Raw genomic sequence first — 15943 nt, 5'->3', positions numbered from 1 at the left:
ACTCCCCGGAATCACGTAGGTACGGTACGGAGTACGCTACCATTAATGTATGGGTACTCCGGACCTGCGGAGTAACTATTAGCCCTAGATGTAAACATGGCAGCATTGTGCAACGACGCACATTATGCGACGGTCAACACTGCACTCAGCAACCCGGTCTTGCATGCGATTTGAAATTTCTGGATTGGGCATCAATATTAATGCGCGGTGTGAATCACATCACCTGCCATTTATTCTTTTTTTCCCTTCGCATCGGTTCCAGCCCCGAGGGATCAGAAGCAAACTTCCTCTGCTAGCCCCTGGCTCTTCTGGTGTGATCCGGCATGGGCTGGGGCGTGTGTCATGTCGTTTTTAGTTAGCTCTACTCCGTAATAAGGCCCAGAACCGACTCGTCGGGTACACTAGTGTTGTGTAACTGATTTCTATGGTCCCAAGCACGTTCCGCCAAGGCACCATCAGGACGCCTTATCCATCCCTGGATGGTGGCTTTGACCCAACCGTGCACATATGGGCCGGGGGTCCATCCTCTTCGCCCAGCCAGCTGCCTTGTCCTGTCCTGGCTCGCTTTGACAACCGATCCGTCCCATCTCCAGATGCTGGCGTGCTGTATGTGTGTATATACATACATTAACCACAGTCATCTATCCCGTGGCCGACGTTCTGGACCTCCAAGATATGGTCGGTTTGATATCAGGCACGGGCGACCGGGTTGAGCTGTGATATCCGTTACGGAAAACGAAACCCCTAGTTATCAGATATATCGATCCCGAGCCCACCCACTCCTCGTCGAGCTCGCGCGGGTTTCCACCTTCTCTCCCCGCTGCCTCCTCGCCTCATGATATGATCGACATCCTAGTACCATGGTTGGCGTAGCGGCATATCCCCTCACGGGAACGGCCGACCTGTCGAGGGTTGAGGCGCCCGTGACTTTCAAGGCCTATCTGCTTTGCGCCTTTGCGGCCTTTGGCGGAATATGTGAGTTTTTTTTTTTTCTCCTTCGGACTCCAGCCCGGAGATCAGACTGACCTCCATTAGTTTTTGGATATGACACGGGTTGGATGTCAGGCGTGCTAGGCATGCCCTACTTCATCACACAATATACCGGACTTCAATATGACTATGATGCTGGCCGGCCAGTCGACGTCGACCCGACCCAGTTCGCACTCCCGTCGTCGACGAAGTCGCTCATGACATCCATTCTATCCTGCCGTACCTTTTTCGGAGCGCTCATCGCCGGTGACGTAGCCGACTTCATCGGCCGTCGACCGACCATCATTATCGGCTGTGTCGTGTTCAGCGTCGGGTGTGTCCTCGAGATCGCGTCGACCAACCAGGTCGCTCTCTTCGTCATGGGCCGTTTGGTCTCGGGTCTCGGTGTAGGCTTCATCTCTGCCACCATCCTTCTCTACATGGCCGAGGTTGCTCCCAAGAAGGTTCGAGGCGCCTTGGTTTCGGGATACCAATTCTGCATCACGCTGGGGATCCTGCTGGCGAACTGCGTCGACTATGCCACGGCGAACCGCAACGACACCGGCTCATACCGCATCCCGATTGGCGTCCAGTTCCTGTGGGCATTGATTTTGGGCGTTGGCTTGTTCATCCTCCGTGAGTATTGTGCCGATATCCTCCGATCCTGACCCGGTACCAACATGCAGCAGCCGAGTCCCCGCGTTTTCACGTCATGAAGGGCCAGTTTCAGGCTGCAGCAAGGGATCTGTCTCTCGTTCGAGGTCAGCCGATCGACTCCAACTACATCAAGGACGAGCTTGCCGAAATTGTGGCGAACCACGAATACGAGATGCAGGTCATCCCGCAGACGAGCTACATCGGGTCGTGGATGGCCCCCTTCCAGGGGTCTCTGAGGAAAGGCAACAGCAATCTCCGACGCACCCTCCTGGGGGCCGGTATGCAAATGATGCAGCAGCTCACGGGTAAGCAGTTATCCATCCCGACCAAGATGAAAACAATACCCTCCCGAACTAGATGTGCTGACGTGACGGTAGGTATCAACTTCATCTTTTACTTCGGTACCACTTTCTTCCAGCAACTAGGCACCATCAACAACCCTTTCCTCATCTCGCTCATTACAACGCTGGTCAACGTCCTGTCGACCCCGGTCTCCTTCTGGGCAATCGAGTACCTCGGGCGGCGGCCGCTGCTCAACTGGGGTGCGCTCGGCATGTTCGTGTCGCAGTTCGTCGTCGCCATCGTCGGGGTCACGGCGGGGCGGCCCGAGGTGGCGCGCGACGGCGGCGACGACACGGCCGCGGTGCGGGCCATGATAGCCTTTATCTGCATCAACATCTTCTTCTTCGCATGCACATGGGGCCCCGTCGGTTGGGTTGTCATCGGCGAGTGCTTCCCGCTGCCGATCCGCTCGCGGGGCGTCGGCATCGCCACCGCGTCCAACTGGTTCTGGAACTGCATCATGGCCGTCGTCACGCCCTACATGGTCGGCGAAGAGCCCGGGTCTGCCGCGCTCGGGCCCCGTGTCTTCTTCATCTGGGGTTCGCTGTGCCTCCTGAGCGGGGCGTTTGCGTACTTCCTGGTGCCCGAGATGAAGGGCCTGACGCTGGAGCAGATCGATACCATGATGGTGGAGACGACGCCGAGGAGGTCGGCCGGTTGGAAGCCCACGACAACGTTTGCCGCGCAGATGGGGAGGCTCAGGTCGTTGTCGATGGGGACTGGGGAGGGCACGAAGCCGGAGGAGTCGGTGGGTGGTGAGAGGGGGTCTGGTTCGCTCATTTTTCACAACAACGGGTGGTAGGATGAGATGGGGGTTTGGCCGGCGGCGAATGAACGCCCGCATAGCTCGTGGATTTTCTTTTTCTGAATTGAACCCTAGTAATTTAATCGGAACGCGGAATATATGCCCGCTTTTGGCTCTTTTTTTTTTTCGCCCAAGCAGGAAGGAACAACTTGGGGGACTCCGTAGTCCTCTGATGTTGTTTGCTTTTTGTTGGCCACAACTCGCAGGCCATGCATGCCCGACTTACAGAGTAGTTCACTGATCAAAGTTCTCAAATCCAACAATGCCGTCTCGCCATTGCTTCAAAGATGATTGAAAAAAAAAAGTTCCGCCCCGGCAGGTACTGGGCCGAAGATGATAAGCGGCAGATGGATCCGACTTCGAGTGGGGCCGAAACGGAGACCACCGCATCCGGCGTGACTCACGGCCGAACCGTCAATTGCCGTGAAGGGAAACATTTACGAAATACGGAGCCCATTCGGTTGATCGCCGTTGGTGCAATGGCAGCTTCTTGGCTTTAGACGCTGGCTTCAGCCAATCGCGCCACTTTGTTAGAACTCGAGGGAAATGGATGGATAGGAGAACAGATGTGAGACGGTAATACTTGAGGACTTTGGGTTTGCGTTCATTGCTGAAATGCCTATGTGAAGGGTTGCAGCAGTCTCTGGCGACGATACTTTTTCAAGAGTTTCTTCTGCTGCCTTTGACTTACCCCTCATTAGATCAGCGTTCCAAACTGCTTTCAATTGCAATGACATCCATCTCAGCCGAGTCTGTCTCGACCATTCTAGTGTCGTGCAAGCAGACACGCTTCCACATCGAGAGTCCGAACTATCGCGAGGTAGGTGGACCACTACGGTTCTAAGGGGAAGATTTGACGGTGTGGCTAATAGGGGCCCAGCTGGATATCGAAGGCCTCAACATCACCGTCACCTCCGGCAGCGGAGAGAAGCCAAAAGGGAAAGGCAAAGCAAAAGCCGCCGCCGAGGGGACTGAGATCTTGAGCGGTGCGAAACTACGTTTGAAGGCCGGAAGCCGCTATGCCTTAGTCGGGAGAAACGGCTCGGGCAAGTCCAGTAAGCGAGCGCGAGGGTGGTCAGCTTAGTGCACGCGACTGACGCGGCGCTTCAAGCCCTCTTGCGGGCCATTGCCGACAAGCTCATCCCCGGCATCCCGGAGGAGACGAGAGTGTCCATCCTTCAACAGACAAGCATCAGCGATGCCAGCGCGGAAGACCTTCTCCCCCCCGAGGCGCAGCGCAGCAGCAAGGAGGGGCTCACTGTCCTCGAGGATGTGATCAACAAGGCTACGTCCAGAAGCGAGCTGGAGCAGGAAATCAGCTGTATGTGCCTAGTCGACTCCAGCAAGAAAACAAGCCTGACATCTACGTACCAGTACTTTCAGCCGGAGTAAATAGTGCGGACGCCTATGGTGCGCTTCGGGCGTTGCGCAAACTCCGTCACCAGCGCATGCAGAAGCGCCTCTTTGTCCTGGACAAGGACGCGAGACTCAGGAGCGGTGCAAGGGGTCTGCAGGCACGAAAGGCGCTGGTCGAGCACGAGAAAGCGGTTGCTCAGTCCGCTGCGCTGTAAGGAGATGCCCGCCTGACCCCTGGAACTTGAACGTAGCCGGCGCGCCCTGACACCCGAGCAGAAACGAGCAGCCCGCAGACGAGATCTCGGCCGAGACTCTGCAGGCCGAAACCCAAGAGGCGGTCGATATGCTAGCCGACCTCCAACTCCAAGTCGGGCCGTCTCGGATGGCCGGCATCGAGTCGCGCGCCAAAAAGATTCTGAGCGGCCTCGGCTTCACCGACGCCTACATGGCCAAACAGGCGGACAGCCTCTCGGGAGGCTGGCGCATGCGCAGCGCCCTGGCGACGGCGCTGCTCCAGGAAAGCGACATCCTCATCCTCGACGAGCCCACCAACTTTTTGGACCTCCTAGGTATTATCTGGCTGCAGCGCTTCCTCCAGAGCCTCGAAGACCTGCCCACGCCGCCGACCCTCATCCTCGTCTCGCACGACCGCGACTTCACCAGCTCCGTCTGCACCGACCTGCTCATCCTCAAGGACAAGAACCTGACCTACTTCCACGGCGATCTGCCGACCTACGAGGCCGCCCAAGCCGAGAAGAAGCAGTACCTCACCAGGATGAAAGAAGCCCAGGACAAGCAGAGAGCCCACATGCAAGAGTCCATCCGGCACAACCTCGCCCAGGGCCGCAAGAACGACGACCAGAACAAGATCCGCCAGGCCAAATCCCGACAGAAGCGCCTGGACGACCGCATGGGCATGCAGGTCAACGAGAGGGGAGGCCGGTTCAAGCTGAACCGCGACCTGGTCGGGCACCACTTCTCGGCGCGCGCCGAGATCGCCATCCCGCAGGACGAGCGCGGCGTGTCCATCATTCTGCCGGACCCGCCCGACCTGCGCTTCCCGGGCGCTCTGCTCTCCCTCGAGAAGGTCACCTTCCGCTACCCGCCCGCCAAAGGGGGAGGAGGAGCCACGACCACCACCAGCGCCGCCAACCCGGCTCCCCCGACCCTCCAGGACGTGACCCTCGCGGTCGGCGAGGGCGACCGGGTCGGCATCCTGGGCCTCAACGGGGCGGGCAAGTCGACGCTGATCCGCGTCCTGGTCGGCGACCCGGCGCCGGCGGGGGCGCGGCAGACGGGCGCCGTGACGACGCACCCGCGCCTGCGCATGTCGTACTACTCGCAGCACGCGGTCGAGGGCTTGCAGTCGCTCGGCCGGGCCGAGCCGTCGCTGACGGCGCTGGCGCTGCTGGCGCGGGAGGCCGGCGGCGCGCTGGACGAGGGCGAGCTGCGCGGCCTGCTGGGGTCGCTGGGCCTGCCCGGCCGGACCGCCTCGGACGTGCCCCTGCGCAAGCTGTCCGGCGGGCAGCTGGTCCGCTGCGAGCTAACGCGCCTGCTGTGGTCCCGGCCGGGCCTGCTGGTGCTCGACGAGGTGACGACCCACCTGGACTACGAGACGGTCGCGGCGCTGAGGGCGGCGCTGCGGGGGTGGAAGGGAGCCGTGGTGCTCGTCTCGCACGATCGGTGGTTCATGAGGGGCGTGGTGGAGGGAGCGGTGGATGACGAGGAGAGGAGGAGTGATGCGGAGAAGGAGCAGGACGGCGACGGCGACGACGACGAAGACGAAGGGGGGAATTTGAGGAGACGGGTAGTGTACAAGCTGGCGGCGGGTAAGCTGACTGTGTTGGAGAGGGGAGTGGACGAGTTTGAGGAGGGGATGGAGAGGCGGGTGAAGAAGTTGATGGGCGGTGGCTAAGTTTCGATCTCGGTTGAGGGGGAGGGAGCCTCAAGATTGACGTAGGAAGGACCCTGGATGTGTACGTCTGTGGTATGTATATAGTACTAGTAGTACATACAAACAAAGTACGTACAGTCACTCAGTCGGTTCCGGCATCAACCAATACTTTCAACCTTGTCCCTTCTTCCCTCTCGACCCTCATCCACCCACCTTTTTCCAGCTCCACGATGCTCCCGTCGATACAAACCTTGCGCCACCTCGGGTCGTCCTCGTCGACCGTCACCCGGACCTCCTCCACCTCCTCGTACCCGACCTCGGGCATGGCCACGTGCGCCCCGTCGCGGTACGCCGCCATCATGATCTGCATCGTCTTGTCCCCGCCCACGTCCCCAAAGTACACCAGCCGCAGCCGCCCGTCGAGCGGCCGCCCGGCCGGCGAGATGGTGAACGTCTTTTCGAGGTTCGACACGAGCGTGGCGAGGACGTAGTTGAACTTGCCACGACCACGACCACCACCACGACGACCACCACCATCACCGCCGTCTTCGCCGCGAGGGACGACGAGAACCGAGAACCCATCATCCTCGCCGCCGTCGCCGCCGCCGCCGTGCACAGCATCGCGTTGCTGCTGCTGCTGCTGCTGCCGCCGCCGCCGCCGACGAACTTCCACCCGGGCGTCGTAGGCGTGCCCCACCTTGAGCAGCTCGCCCGCCGCCATGCCGAACCGCTTGTCGCCGTGCACGCGGTAGGCGGGTGTGTCGCTCTCCCAGACGAGGCTGGCGTGGAAGCCGTAGGAGGCGACGATGGCGCCGACCAGGTGGGTGACGGCGGGGTGGTGGTGGCGGTGGTGGTGGTGGTGGTGGTGGTGCTGCTGCTGCTCTCCGTCGCCATCGTTCCCGGTGTTCGAAGCAGCGGGAGGGTTCTCGGCGGCGGTGGCGGCCTCCTCAAAGTCAGGGCCGGAGATCAGCGTTGCCCCCGGGGAGAAGGACGCTTTGAAGGTAGGGAGCGGTGCTGCGGTGGTGGTGGTCTTGAAAAGGGTGCGCAGGCCGACGACAAGCGGGGACGGGCCGCCGGGGTTCTCCGCGCCGGTGGAATAGTGTGGCTTGTGGAGGGAGTGGAAGAGGGCGTTGCCTGTTCCCAGGGGAAGCAGTGCGATGGTTGGCGTCCGGGGGGGATGGGACGCGTGGTCCAGGCCGTTCAGGAGATCGACTACGCCTCCGTCGCCGCTGAGGAGGACGACCGTCTTCCCTCCGGCGCCCGCATCTGCCCCTAGCTCTCTCGCAAACTCCCGAATGGTGCTGGAGTTCTTCGTCACCGTCACCCGATACCCTCTCGCGTCCTCGGACTCGCTCGGCTGCAGCCCGACAGCATCCAACAACGGGCACAAAACCTCCTGGTAGAAGGTCTCAGCGCGCCGAAGACCTGAGCCGGTCGAGACCACGACGTGGAGCTCACGCGGGCTGCTCAAGTGTGTTGGCGGAGAGCTGTCTTGGGACAAGACAAAGCCTGACAGGTCGTCGGCGAGTTCGTGCTGCTTGCATTGCACGATGTTGAGGACAAAGGGCTTGTCTCCGTTTGCAGTCGGGTCCTCGGAGAGGGAGAAGATCAGGTAACTTCCCTGTTTATCACCCTTCCCGGGCAGCACGAAGATGATTTCCTCCCGTTTGATCCCGGCGAGGGCATTCTTGCGACTCTCGCCATCTTGGCTCTCGGTGGAAATGGCAGGATGGATCTTGTCATTCTCCGGGGTACCACTGGCTGCTGGGCGTTGTACGCTGGAATCTCCGGATGTGTCCTGGACTGTCATTTAAGAGAATTCGGCGTTCTAGGTGGTTGGGAGCTCGGGACCTTTTTTTTAAAGTTTCAAAGCGTGGGGTATCAAGGCGGTTGAAACTGGGGATGTATTCTCGAGAATCTAAGCACGGGCGCAGTAATGAGAAAAGTCCGAGGTATGGGCTCACACAATATTAGGATTTCTAATTCTTCGTAAGCAGTTGATCATTGCAGCCATCGTCGAGTCAAATGCGAGCTGGGGTAAGCGGTAAGCGGGAAAGGGGGCGGGGGAGCTTGAATTGCGTTATCACGGCTCGCGGGGCTCTCTAACGTGGAGTGGGCCGAAGCAAGTGGGACGCCGCAAGGACACACTATGGCCCCAAAGCCGGTGGCAGAACACCGGAGGTACCGACCTTCCCCGGTCGGCGTTTTTTACTCTTTCAGCGTTTGGGGTCTCGTCCATGCATCTTGGCTACCCCCGCCCGCGAAAACTCCCAACGCCGTTATACCGCCGGCGGAGAGTTGCTGCGAGTAGATTGGCTCAACACTCAACATTGAATGAATGAGGGAGAGCATCATTTCCCCTTGGCTCTGTTCATGGGCCCCCAGTTCTCCCTCGGATTCATCTGGTACCGGACGTACTTCTTCTTGTCCTGGTACCGCCCGAGTTGCTCGTCAAAAACCACCTCTTGCTTCGTGACATCCGTGCCCTTCTCCGCCGATGTCTCACCAGAGTTAGGGGCCTCAGATGCCTCCGCTGTTTTGCTCTCTTGGCTGCCGTCCTCGGTCTCGTGAGCCGCCTCTCCTCCCGCAGCTTTCTTCTCCAGGCGCAGAAGGCGGTAGGCGACGCTGCCTGGTTTGATATTTTCCTCCTTCACCGGTGCTTTTTGCCGGATCCACTCCCTGAAGACGTGCCAGATGACGGACCACGGAGCATCCGTCTTCATGCTACCAGCCTTGCAGTGGCTCCGGGTAACACGATACCCGAGGCGGATGAGGGCCCCCCTCAGCGCGGGTTCGGAAGGGCTAGAACAGTGCAAGATGCCCGAGACGTGCGCAGGATGGAAGTAGAAGGGGTATGGGTCGATGGCGGCCGCTTTCGCTTCCGCTAGGTTCTTCTTGGGCTTGTTCTGTGTGCCGTCGCCGCCCTCGTCGGCCTCGGCCTCCATCTCCTCGGGAGAAGGCAGGAACTCCTCAAGCGCCGTCTGCAGCACGCCCCTGATTCTCTCTTTGGTACCGTAAATCTCGGGAGGCGCCTCTTCCGCCTCGGCAATGACGGTCTTGATGAACTCGGGCGAGTGAATGCGCCCCGCGTACATCGGACCGGCGAGATGCATGGTCGACCCGCAGTGCTCGCACCAGGTCCCTGTCGTCGGCGCCCTGGTGAAGCCGTGCTTGTAGAAGATCCCGTCGCCCTTCTTGTTCGGGGCGGGCTTGTTCTTCATGAGCAGCTGCGTCGTCCAGGATCCGCAACCCGTGCCGCAGCTGTAGACCACCATGTTCTTGCCCCCCTGAAACTTGACCAGAAACGGGGCTTTCTTGATCCGGACAAAGACTCGGCAGTAAAAGTCAACCGACAGAGAGAGCAGTGGCTCCATCGCGAGACCGTATTTGGCGGCCGCCGTCTCGATCGCGTGCAGGATCAGCCGGATCCCGACCTCGTGGGAATACCAGCCTTTCACGGGAATGCCGCCGTACAGGGAGTAGCATTTCTCGGGATAGCCGTTGGACGCCCACACTCCCGAATCCGTGCAGGTGACACACAGGAGACCGCCGTCGTCACGAACCGCCTGGACGGCGGCGTCAAGGAAGGGGGCCGCGCTCCCGTACGGGTCGAGGTCGATAATGTCGTACTTCTCGCTCGGCCCGGGCTTGTTTTTGGACAGGGAGGTCCGGCGCAGCTCCTTCACGACGATGCTGTACATGTGTGCCATGGCATCATCTACCGATATGTTGATCTTGTCGCGGAGACCGTTGTGGACGGCATTGCGCTCGATCGCTTCCGCGGCGGTCTTGAGAATATCGTTGGCGGTTACGCTCGTGGCAAATGGTATTTCCCGGGCATAGCGCAGGGCGCGGAGACCGCTGGCCGAGAGGGCGTCGAGGATGGTGAAGGGAATCTTGGGCTCTCTCTTCGCCTCATTGCCACCACTGTTGGCCGGCGCGTTTGCCTCGGTCTCACCGGCGGCAACATCGCCAGGCTGTTGTTGCTCGGCGCCCGCAGCATCCTCTGGTGCGCGCTCCGCTGCCACGTCTTGCATTTCCGCATCTGGCGGCGCCGCGTCTTCGGTCGACTCTGTCGCCTCTTCTCCACTCAACTTCGGAGACTTGGCCGGGCGTTCGCCCTCTGCCTGCTCGCCCTGTGCCTGCTCACCACGCCGCTTTCTCTTCTTGTCGGCGTGCTTGCCGGCCCGGGCTCTGCTGGCGGCCTGCTTCTGCGCTATGCGCTCCTTTCCGTAGGCCTTCATGGCGAGAACGGTCAAGTCACGGTTGAACTGCTGAATCGGATTGTAAAAGACCTCCTGTACCGACTGTCCCGGCTTGGCCGAGTCCTCGGGGATTAGGATGTGGGCAAGGCCCTCCTTGACTGTTGTGTAGACGACATTGTTATGCTTGATGCGCTGCCCCTCGGCGGGAGTAGCGCTGAGGTCGTAAACTGCGTCCGACATTGCGCGACTGGGTGCAATTGGAATGTAGCGGAGCCGCGGTACCGCCCGTTTTCTCACGTTTCCGGCAAAGCAGCACCAAAAGAGAGCCGCCGGTGAGCCAGGGCGCATGCGAGCTAAGAAGGCGCGAGTGAGTCAGTCGCAATTCGAGCTGCTGCCGCGCTCTGCCCACGACTTAACTGCGGAATCTGGAAGGAACCCGGAATATTTTCCGGATTCTGCCGGGCGGTGAGGCCCACATTGTCCGCGAGCAGCGGCCCCGCTTCTGACCTTCAGGGTCGTAGATGGGCGAAACACAGAGCGAGAAGCCTACAGAGTGGTAATCCGTAATGTACTGTGTACAGCGTATGGACACGGACGGAGAATATGGAGGACCAAGCATAGTTTCGTGGTACGCACTTGTGTCGAATAGAATACTCGGCCTCTCTTATCCCCGAAAAAAAAGTTTTTTTTTATGGGGTCGAGTTGTCGGAGATGAACTTCACTTTTTCCCACTTCACAACGCTCGGGAGCGCGCTTCGGGAGATCACATGGAAGAATAAAAGTCAATGTTATCTTCAGAACCTGGCGCTTTGCTAGAGACCCAAGCTTTGCTTCGATGCTATTGGCCTTGAGGTCAGCGGCTGTAACCAACAGCAGACGCCTTGGTGCCGTGATTGGAGTTTCTCTTCTGAGCACCTTCCGAGCACGGTTCATTCAAGCAATCTAGTTATTAACAACGAGGATCGGATGCCACAGCCAGTTTCGTCACAAGCTCATGGTCCCTCAAAAAAAAAAAAAAAAAAAAAAAAAAAAGGAACTGAAATGCGCAGATAAGATGAATTTTTAGTGCCTCAGTAACTGTCACCCGTCCTATCCTTTCCCATCTCATCGCCGTGTTATCGGATATCCACCCTACCCTCAAATGCCAGACGATCGCAAGCTATTCCACTATCCCATCCACCATGGCTATTATTCTACCTACATACACAACCCATCTACATCCACTGTTTCTTCGTAAGCGACGCGCCCAGTGCCGGGACGCAGGAGTTGCACCTATTCCTCCCAACCATTCATTCCTCGCCGTCATCATCCCGTCACCGTCTAATGTATGATCCTCCACTCCTCCTTCATCCAGCAACATCTTGTTCCACAATTTTTTTCCGTTCATCAGGACTTACCCGTCCCTTCCTAGGTTGTACGGGATCAGTTCCCTCTTGGTCGGCATCCCATTCCCGGTCCTGCCTGCGCCGCCCCCCCCCCCCCCCGGGGCAACCTCGGAATCCCGTCATCCTCCTCTTCCTCCGCCCCAAGCCAAAGATTCCTCCTCTCTCAAGTCTCAACCCGAAAAATGAAACCGTGCAGCCTCCAACTGGCCCAGCCCATCGCGCGGCGCCACATACCTCCGGCGGTACGTATTCGTAAAGTCCTGCAGCAGCACCCGAATCTGCCTCAGGTTCGCCGGATCGCCACCCTGCAACCTCTCCCTAATCCTGGCGAGCAGGCGGTCGGCTTCGGCGGGGGTGATGGTGCCCTGGGGCAGCATGCGGACGGTGCGATCGACCCAAGTGGTTGTCTCGGCGGGTAGCAGCTCAAACATGCCGAGCAGCACGCCGCTGCCGTCGGCGAAGCAGTCTCGAGGGAACGTGATCATCATACCTGCCAGAGTCTGCTTCACGAGGGCTTCGCCCTGGGCGAGAAGGAGATTTTTGACAATCTGGCGAAGTTGTTCGGACGCTGGTCCGAGGTCGCTCCCAGATCCGGCCGGGTTGGTCCCGCCGTAAGTGAGAAGGTCGCGGATGTAATGAAGCGCCGCCGAGACCGGCTCCTGTTTTTCCAGGGCCAGGGCGGAAATGGCGGCCTGGAAGATAGGGGTGAACAAGGGAGAAGGGATGAGTTTAGTGGGGTAGTAGAGGAGGGCGTCGATAAGAAGGCGGTAGAAGTCCTCGATGACGTCCGGAAGGTCGACGGGCGGCAGGTCGCTCATGGTGCGGAGCACGCTTGTCGCCTGCGCCTCAAAGAATACGTAGATGTTCTCGGCGATGCCATCTTCCACTTGTTCCCGGTCTTCGGAAAACTCGCGTAGTATGGCGCTCGTCGCCCAGAGAAAGCAGCCCTGCTTCGACTGCGTAAATCCTTCTGCCAGTTTGTTGGCAAGGGGCCCGAGTAGAGGGGTGATGGCTGTCCGATACGAGATAACCATGAACCGCCAGCAACGGCAGACCCGCTCGCAGATGGGGACAAAGTCGATGAAGTTGTCGAGGATGGTCGACAAGATGGGAAACACCTCCTGCCAGTACTTGACAGCAGGGTTCTCCGCGTTGCTGGGCAGGTACGGGACAACGTGTTGTACAAAGAAGGTGAGCAGGTTGATGTGATCTCGCCAGGTCAGCAGTAGCTCATCGTCTCGATGTGGGGAAAAAACTTACCAGCAAGGTCAAGCTTGGCCTTGTTCTCGGTGGCCGCGTTGGCCTTGGCCATCAGTCGCTGCACGAGCGGATCACAGTACAGCTTGAGGAGTTTGTACACGTCTTCAGTCTTCTGAGCACCGACAACGTAGGCGACGCCTTCTGTGATCTCCTCCTTGCTCGATACAGGAAGCTTGTCGAGGATCTGGTCATAGAACGCCTGCAGCTGAACGACCTGCGAGCTGAGGAGCTGCTTGCAGTCGACGCAGAAGTACATGAACGCCTGAGCGGCAGCGCGCAGGATCTCCTGCGAGTCTGTCTGAAAGCTCGAGACAATGTACTGGAACTGGGGTTCGAGGAACTCCGGGTGCGCCGCTGTCCATTCTGTGTAACGGCCAAAGACCATGATTGCAGCGAACCGCAGCTTCTCGTTGCTGATGGGGATCTGGACCAGGAGAGGGAATATCTGAGGCAGAACACTGCTATCATGCGACTCCACCATGCGTCCCATCGCCCGCATCGCGAAAAGGGGTGCCTCTAGCGACTGCCAGTGAGGCACCGATGTTGGTGTCGCCTGGCTGCCGTACTTCTCTTGCCACAACTTGATGGCGTCGTGTACCTTGGTAAGGCAGGCGGCAACCCCCATGACCTCGCAGCTGTCTTTGAGCGTGTCGCCCATGTGGTGACGGAACTCGCGGAACTTCTCCTCCTGCTCCCTGTCGCCGTCGAAGAGGTCGAGCTCGTTGGGGTCGTCGGAGTACGGATACTCCAGCTGCTTGAGCATGATGTCGACAAGTCTGGCATACACGTCGATGAGCTGCACTCGGGCCTCCATGTAGTGGTCCAGGGTCAGGTACTGCTTCAGCTCGTACCAGAAGGAGAAGGTGTAACCAATGACATCCCGCTCCTTGTCCCTCGCGCAACACTCGAGCAAGCACTCGACTAGCGGGCGGAAGTGTTGAGGCTGGCGGGCGATGACCAACACCCACGATTCACCAGCGTCCGCAAAGACCTTGGTGATGGCCTTGAAACCCTCGATATCCTCCTCGTCCACCAGCGCCTGGATGCGAGGCCTCAGCTCCAGCACCTTGGGAAGCAGAGCCTGGATTGTGTCGAAATTGTCGTCAACATCCTTGGTTTCTCTGCAGATGATCCCCAGACAGTCGGCCGCAGCCAGCAGGGATTTGTCGTCAGTGATGCCGTGAAGGACGGCGTTCATAAGGGGCGAGTTGACAATAACGCTAACGGGCACTTCCCGGAGCCACGAGCTGATGCAGTCGAAAAGCTGAGGGTTTGTCGCGGCAGCGGCTGAGTCACGTCAGCGGCGTCAATCATTCATCATAAGCCATAGGAGGGAAGGGAGCCTTACGGGAAGACTGCGCATAGTTGACGAGCAACTGCACAACCTGCTCGGCGTTGTCGGACAGCAGCTCTGATGTCCTCTGGGCGAGATCTTCTTCCTATCACGACCGAAAAGTTAGACAGTGATCCTAGGTCGACGCGCGCAAACGGGTTGCCGGGCTGGTAAAAGGCGGGTGGCGGCATTTCGTTCCACGTACAGACAAGGTGATCTTTCGGCCCTCGGTGACCTCTTCCGGGAGTACGCGCAGGAAGTCCAAGATGCAGGCGTGGCTCTCGACTTCGTTTCCGAGGGTCGAGACAACGGTGGGCAACACGTCCTTCCATGTCTGCATCTGGATGGCCAGGATCGCTAGGCAAACGCATAGCTGAACCCGCACCGGCTTAGGGCCCGGCGCATACTTCTTGAGCAGCAACAGGATCTGGCTGCGCAGCGCCGGCAAGTCTGCCTCTGAAACCTGAGTCCCGAGGTCATATGTGATCTGCCCTCCAATCAGCGCTTGTTCGTGTTTGCTCGCCTGAGAATGGGCGGGGGTGGGCTGTTGTTTGTTTCCAAATGTACCTTGCCCTTCAGGGTCGTCGCTGCAAAGAGCTGCGCTTCCGCTTCGGTTGAGTTTTGCAGGATGGATATCGTCGTTGTCCAGGCATCATTCTACGCCACCGTCAGCGTTACGCTCTTTCTCCCACTCTCAGAATGCCAAAAGGGAGGGTATGTACTGACTGATTTCTGGTATCGTCCCAGGTATTCGACCGCAGCCTTCTTCTTCTCGGTGTCCCCGCTCCTCATGGCCAGCATAGCTGCCAGGACATTGGGGACCGTGAAGGCCTCCTGACTGCCATTGGACGCCATGATGCTGGGTGCAAAAGCCGCCGAAAAAAACAGCACGATGTTGGTGTGGGATCGTATCGCAAGCTGCGCGGTCTCGTTCTTGGAATTCGGCAGCCGAGCTGCGAGTCCGATGTGCCCCTCCCTCCTGCTTGTCTCCTCCACAGACTGCCTGAAAGACGAAGCTCGAAAACCGCGCGGGGAAGGAGGTGCGGGCGAAATTCTCGGGGATTCTATCGCCGAAAGGGGCACTAACTAGGAATTAGCCGTGGTTTGGGAGGAAGATGGGATCGCCCGGCGCGCGGTCAAAGATTTATGGCGACTCTGAATGTTTGGCAAGGCCCTCTTGCAGCTCGGGAAGGAGACGTCAGGCTGCCGACTGAACATTCAGCGCTGCCCCACCCAACAAGAACAGTGCAGTGCCCATGGCTTGAACTGAAAGAGGAGGGGCAGTGCACGGACCACCAAACGCTAATTTCTGGGTTCCATGGCGGTGTTGCGCCAACCGCAGAGCTCTCGGATCGCTCCGCCGCATTTCTGATTCCACGACACGCTCGTCGCGACAAGCATCGAGCAACACACATCCACCCTCGCCGTTTCGCTTCTTCTTAGCACCTCCGCACCCTTTATCAGCACGAAATGACTGGAAGAGGCGCTGGCGGTGGTCGCCGGGTCTTGCTACCCCCAATCAACTTTCTTTTCCGTCTCCTGCAACAGCGCACGACGGTCCAGATCTGGCTTTACGAGCAGCTGTCGATCCGTATCATTGGCACTATTCGGGTAGGCAACCCGGCTACCGTTGTAATTTGCAGATGCTGATTGGCCTTGCAGGGGTTCGATGAGTTCATGAATCTTGTGGTGAGCAGCGCGAGACCGAGGTCGGGAATGTTTTGTGCGTGGCTGACC

At 59.0% G+C, this 15943-nt stretch overlaps 6 protein-coding genes across 6 annotated transcripts; 3 read left to right on the top strand and 3 right to left on the bottom strand.

Moving 5' to 3' along the window:
* Positions 1 to 860: 860 nt before the first annotated feature.
* MYCTH_98222 (sugar transporter-like protein) lies at positions 861 to 3064 on the top strand (the record flags this gene model as incomplete). Its single annotated transcript, XM_003665841.1, has 5 exons — positions 861 to 975; positions 1036 to 1605; positions 1659 to 1904; positions 2004 to 2670; positions 2980 to 3064. 5 exons carry the CDS (start codon positions 861 to 863, stop codon positions 3062 to 3064), a joined length of 1683 nt encoding a protein of 560 aa, XP_003665889.1.
* A 439-nt stretch (positions 3065 to 3503) lies between these two features.
* Positions 3504 to 6167, top strand: MYCTH_74803 (uncharacterized protein; the record flags this gene model as incomplete). The annotated part of the gene is made up of 5 exons (XM_003665840.1): positions 3504 to 3597; positions 3885 to 4094; positions 4148 to 4340; positions 4406 to 4948; positions 5144 to 6167. The coding sequence occupies 5 exons, from the start codon at positions 3504 to 3506 to the stop codon at positions 6042 to 6044; spliced, it is 1941 nt and encodes a 646-aa protein (XP_003665888.1). The 3' UTR covers positions 6045 to 6167.
* MYCTH_2310076 (uncharacterized protein) lies at positions 6097 to 7928 on the bottom strand. The gene has a single exon (XM_003665839.1). The coding sequence runs from the start codon at positions 7831 to 7833 to the stop codon at positions 6166 to 6168; it is 1668 nt and encodes a 555-aa protein (XP_003665887.1). The 5' UTR covers positions 7834 to 7928; the 3' UTR covers positions 6097 to 6165.
* Positions 7929 to 8354: 426 nt separating this feature from the next.
* On the bottom strand, positions 8355 to 10637 carry MYCTH_2310074 (uncharacterized protein). The gene has a single exon (XM_003665838.1). The coding sequence runs from the start codon at positions 10466 to 10468 to the stop codon at positions 8375 to 8377; it is 2094 nt and encodes a 697-aa protein (XP_003665886.1). The 5' UTR covers positions 10469 to 10637; the 3' UTR covers positions 8355 to 8374.
* A 1076-nt stretch (positions 10638 to 11713) lies between these two features.
* Positions 11714 to 15422, bottom strand: MYCTH_2310072 (uncharacterized protein). The gene is made up of 6 exons (XM_003665837.1): positions 14933 to 15422; positions 14774 to 14863; positions 14412 to 14693; positions 14222 to 14312; positions 12874 to 14160; positions 11714 to 12823 (listed from the first exon to the last, which is right to left on the bottom strand). Exons 1-6 carry the CDS (start codon positions 15059 to 15061, stop codon positions 11784 to 11786), a joined length of 2919 nt encoding a protein of 972 aa, XP_003665885.1. The 5' UTR covers positions 15062 to 15422; the 3' UTR covers positions 11714 to 11783.
* Positions 15423 to 15552: 130 nt separating this feature from the next.
* Positions 15553 to 15943, top strand: MYCTH_2310069 (uncharacterized protein). Its single transcript, XM_003665836.1, has one exon. It carries the CDS (start codon positions 15677 to 15679, stop codon positions 15854 to 15856), a length of 180 nt encoding a protein of 59 aa, XP_003665884.1. The 5' UTR covers positions 15553 to 15676; the 3' UTR covers positions 15857 to 15943.

This window comes from Thermothelomyces thermophilus, chromosome 6 (genome assembly GCF_000226095.1).
Source record: "Thermothelomyces thermophilus ATCC 42464 chromosome 6, complete sequence".
In the NCBI taxonomy this organism is placed as follows: Eukaryota; Fungi; Ascomycota; class Sordariomycetes; order Sordariales; family Chaetomiaceae; genus Thermothelomyces; species Thermothelomyces thermophilus.
The sequence above is the reverse complement of the archived record's forward strand: the minus strand, read 5'-3'. Positions and strand labels throughout refer to the sequence as shown.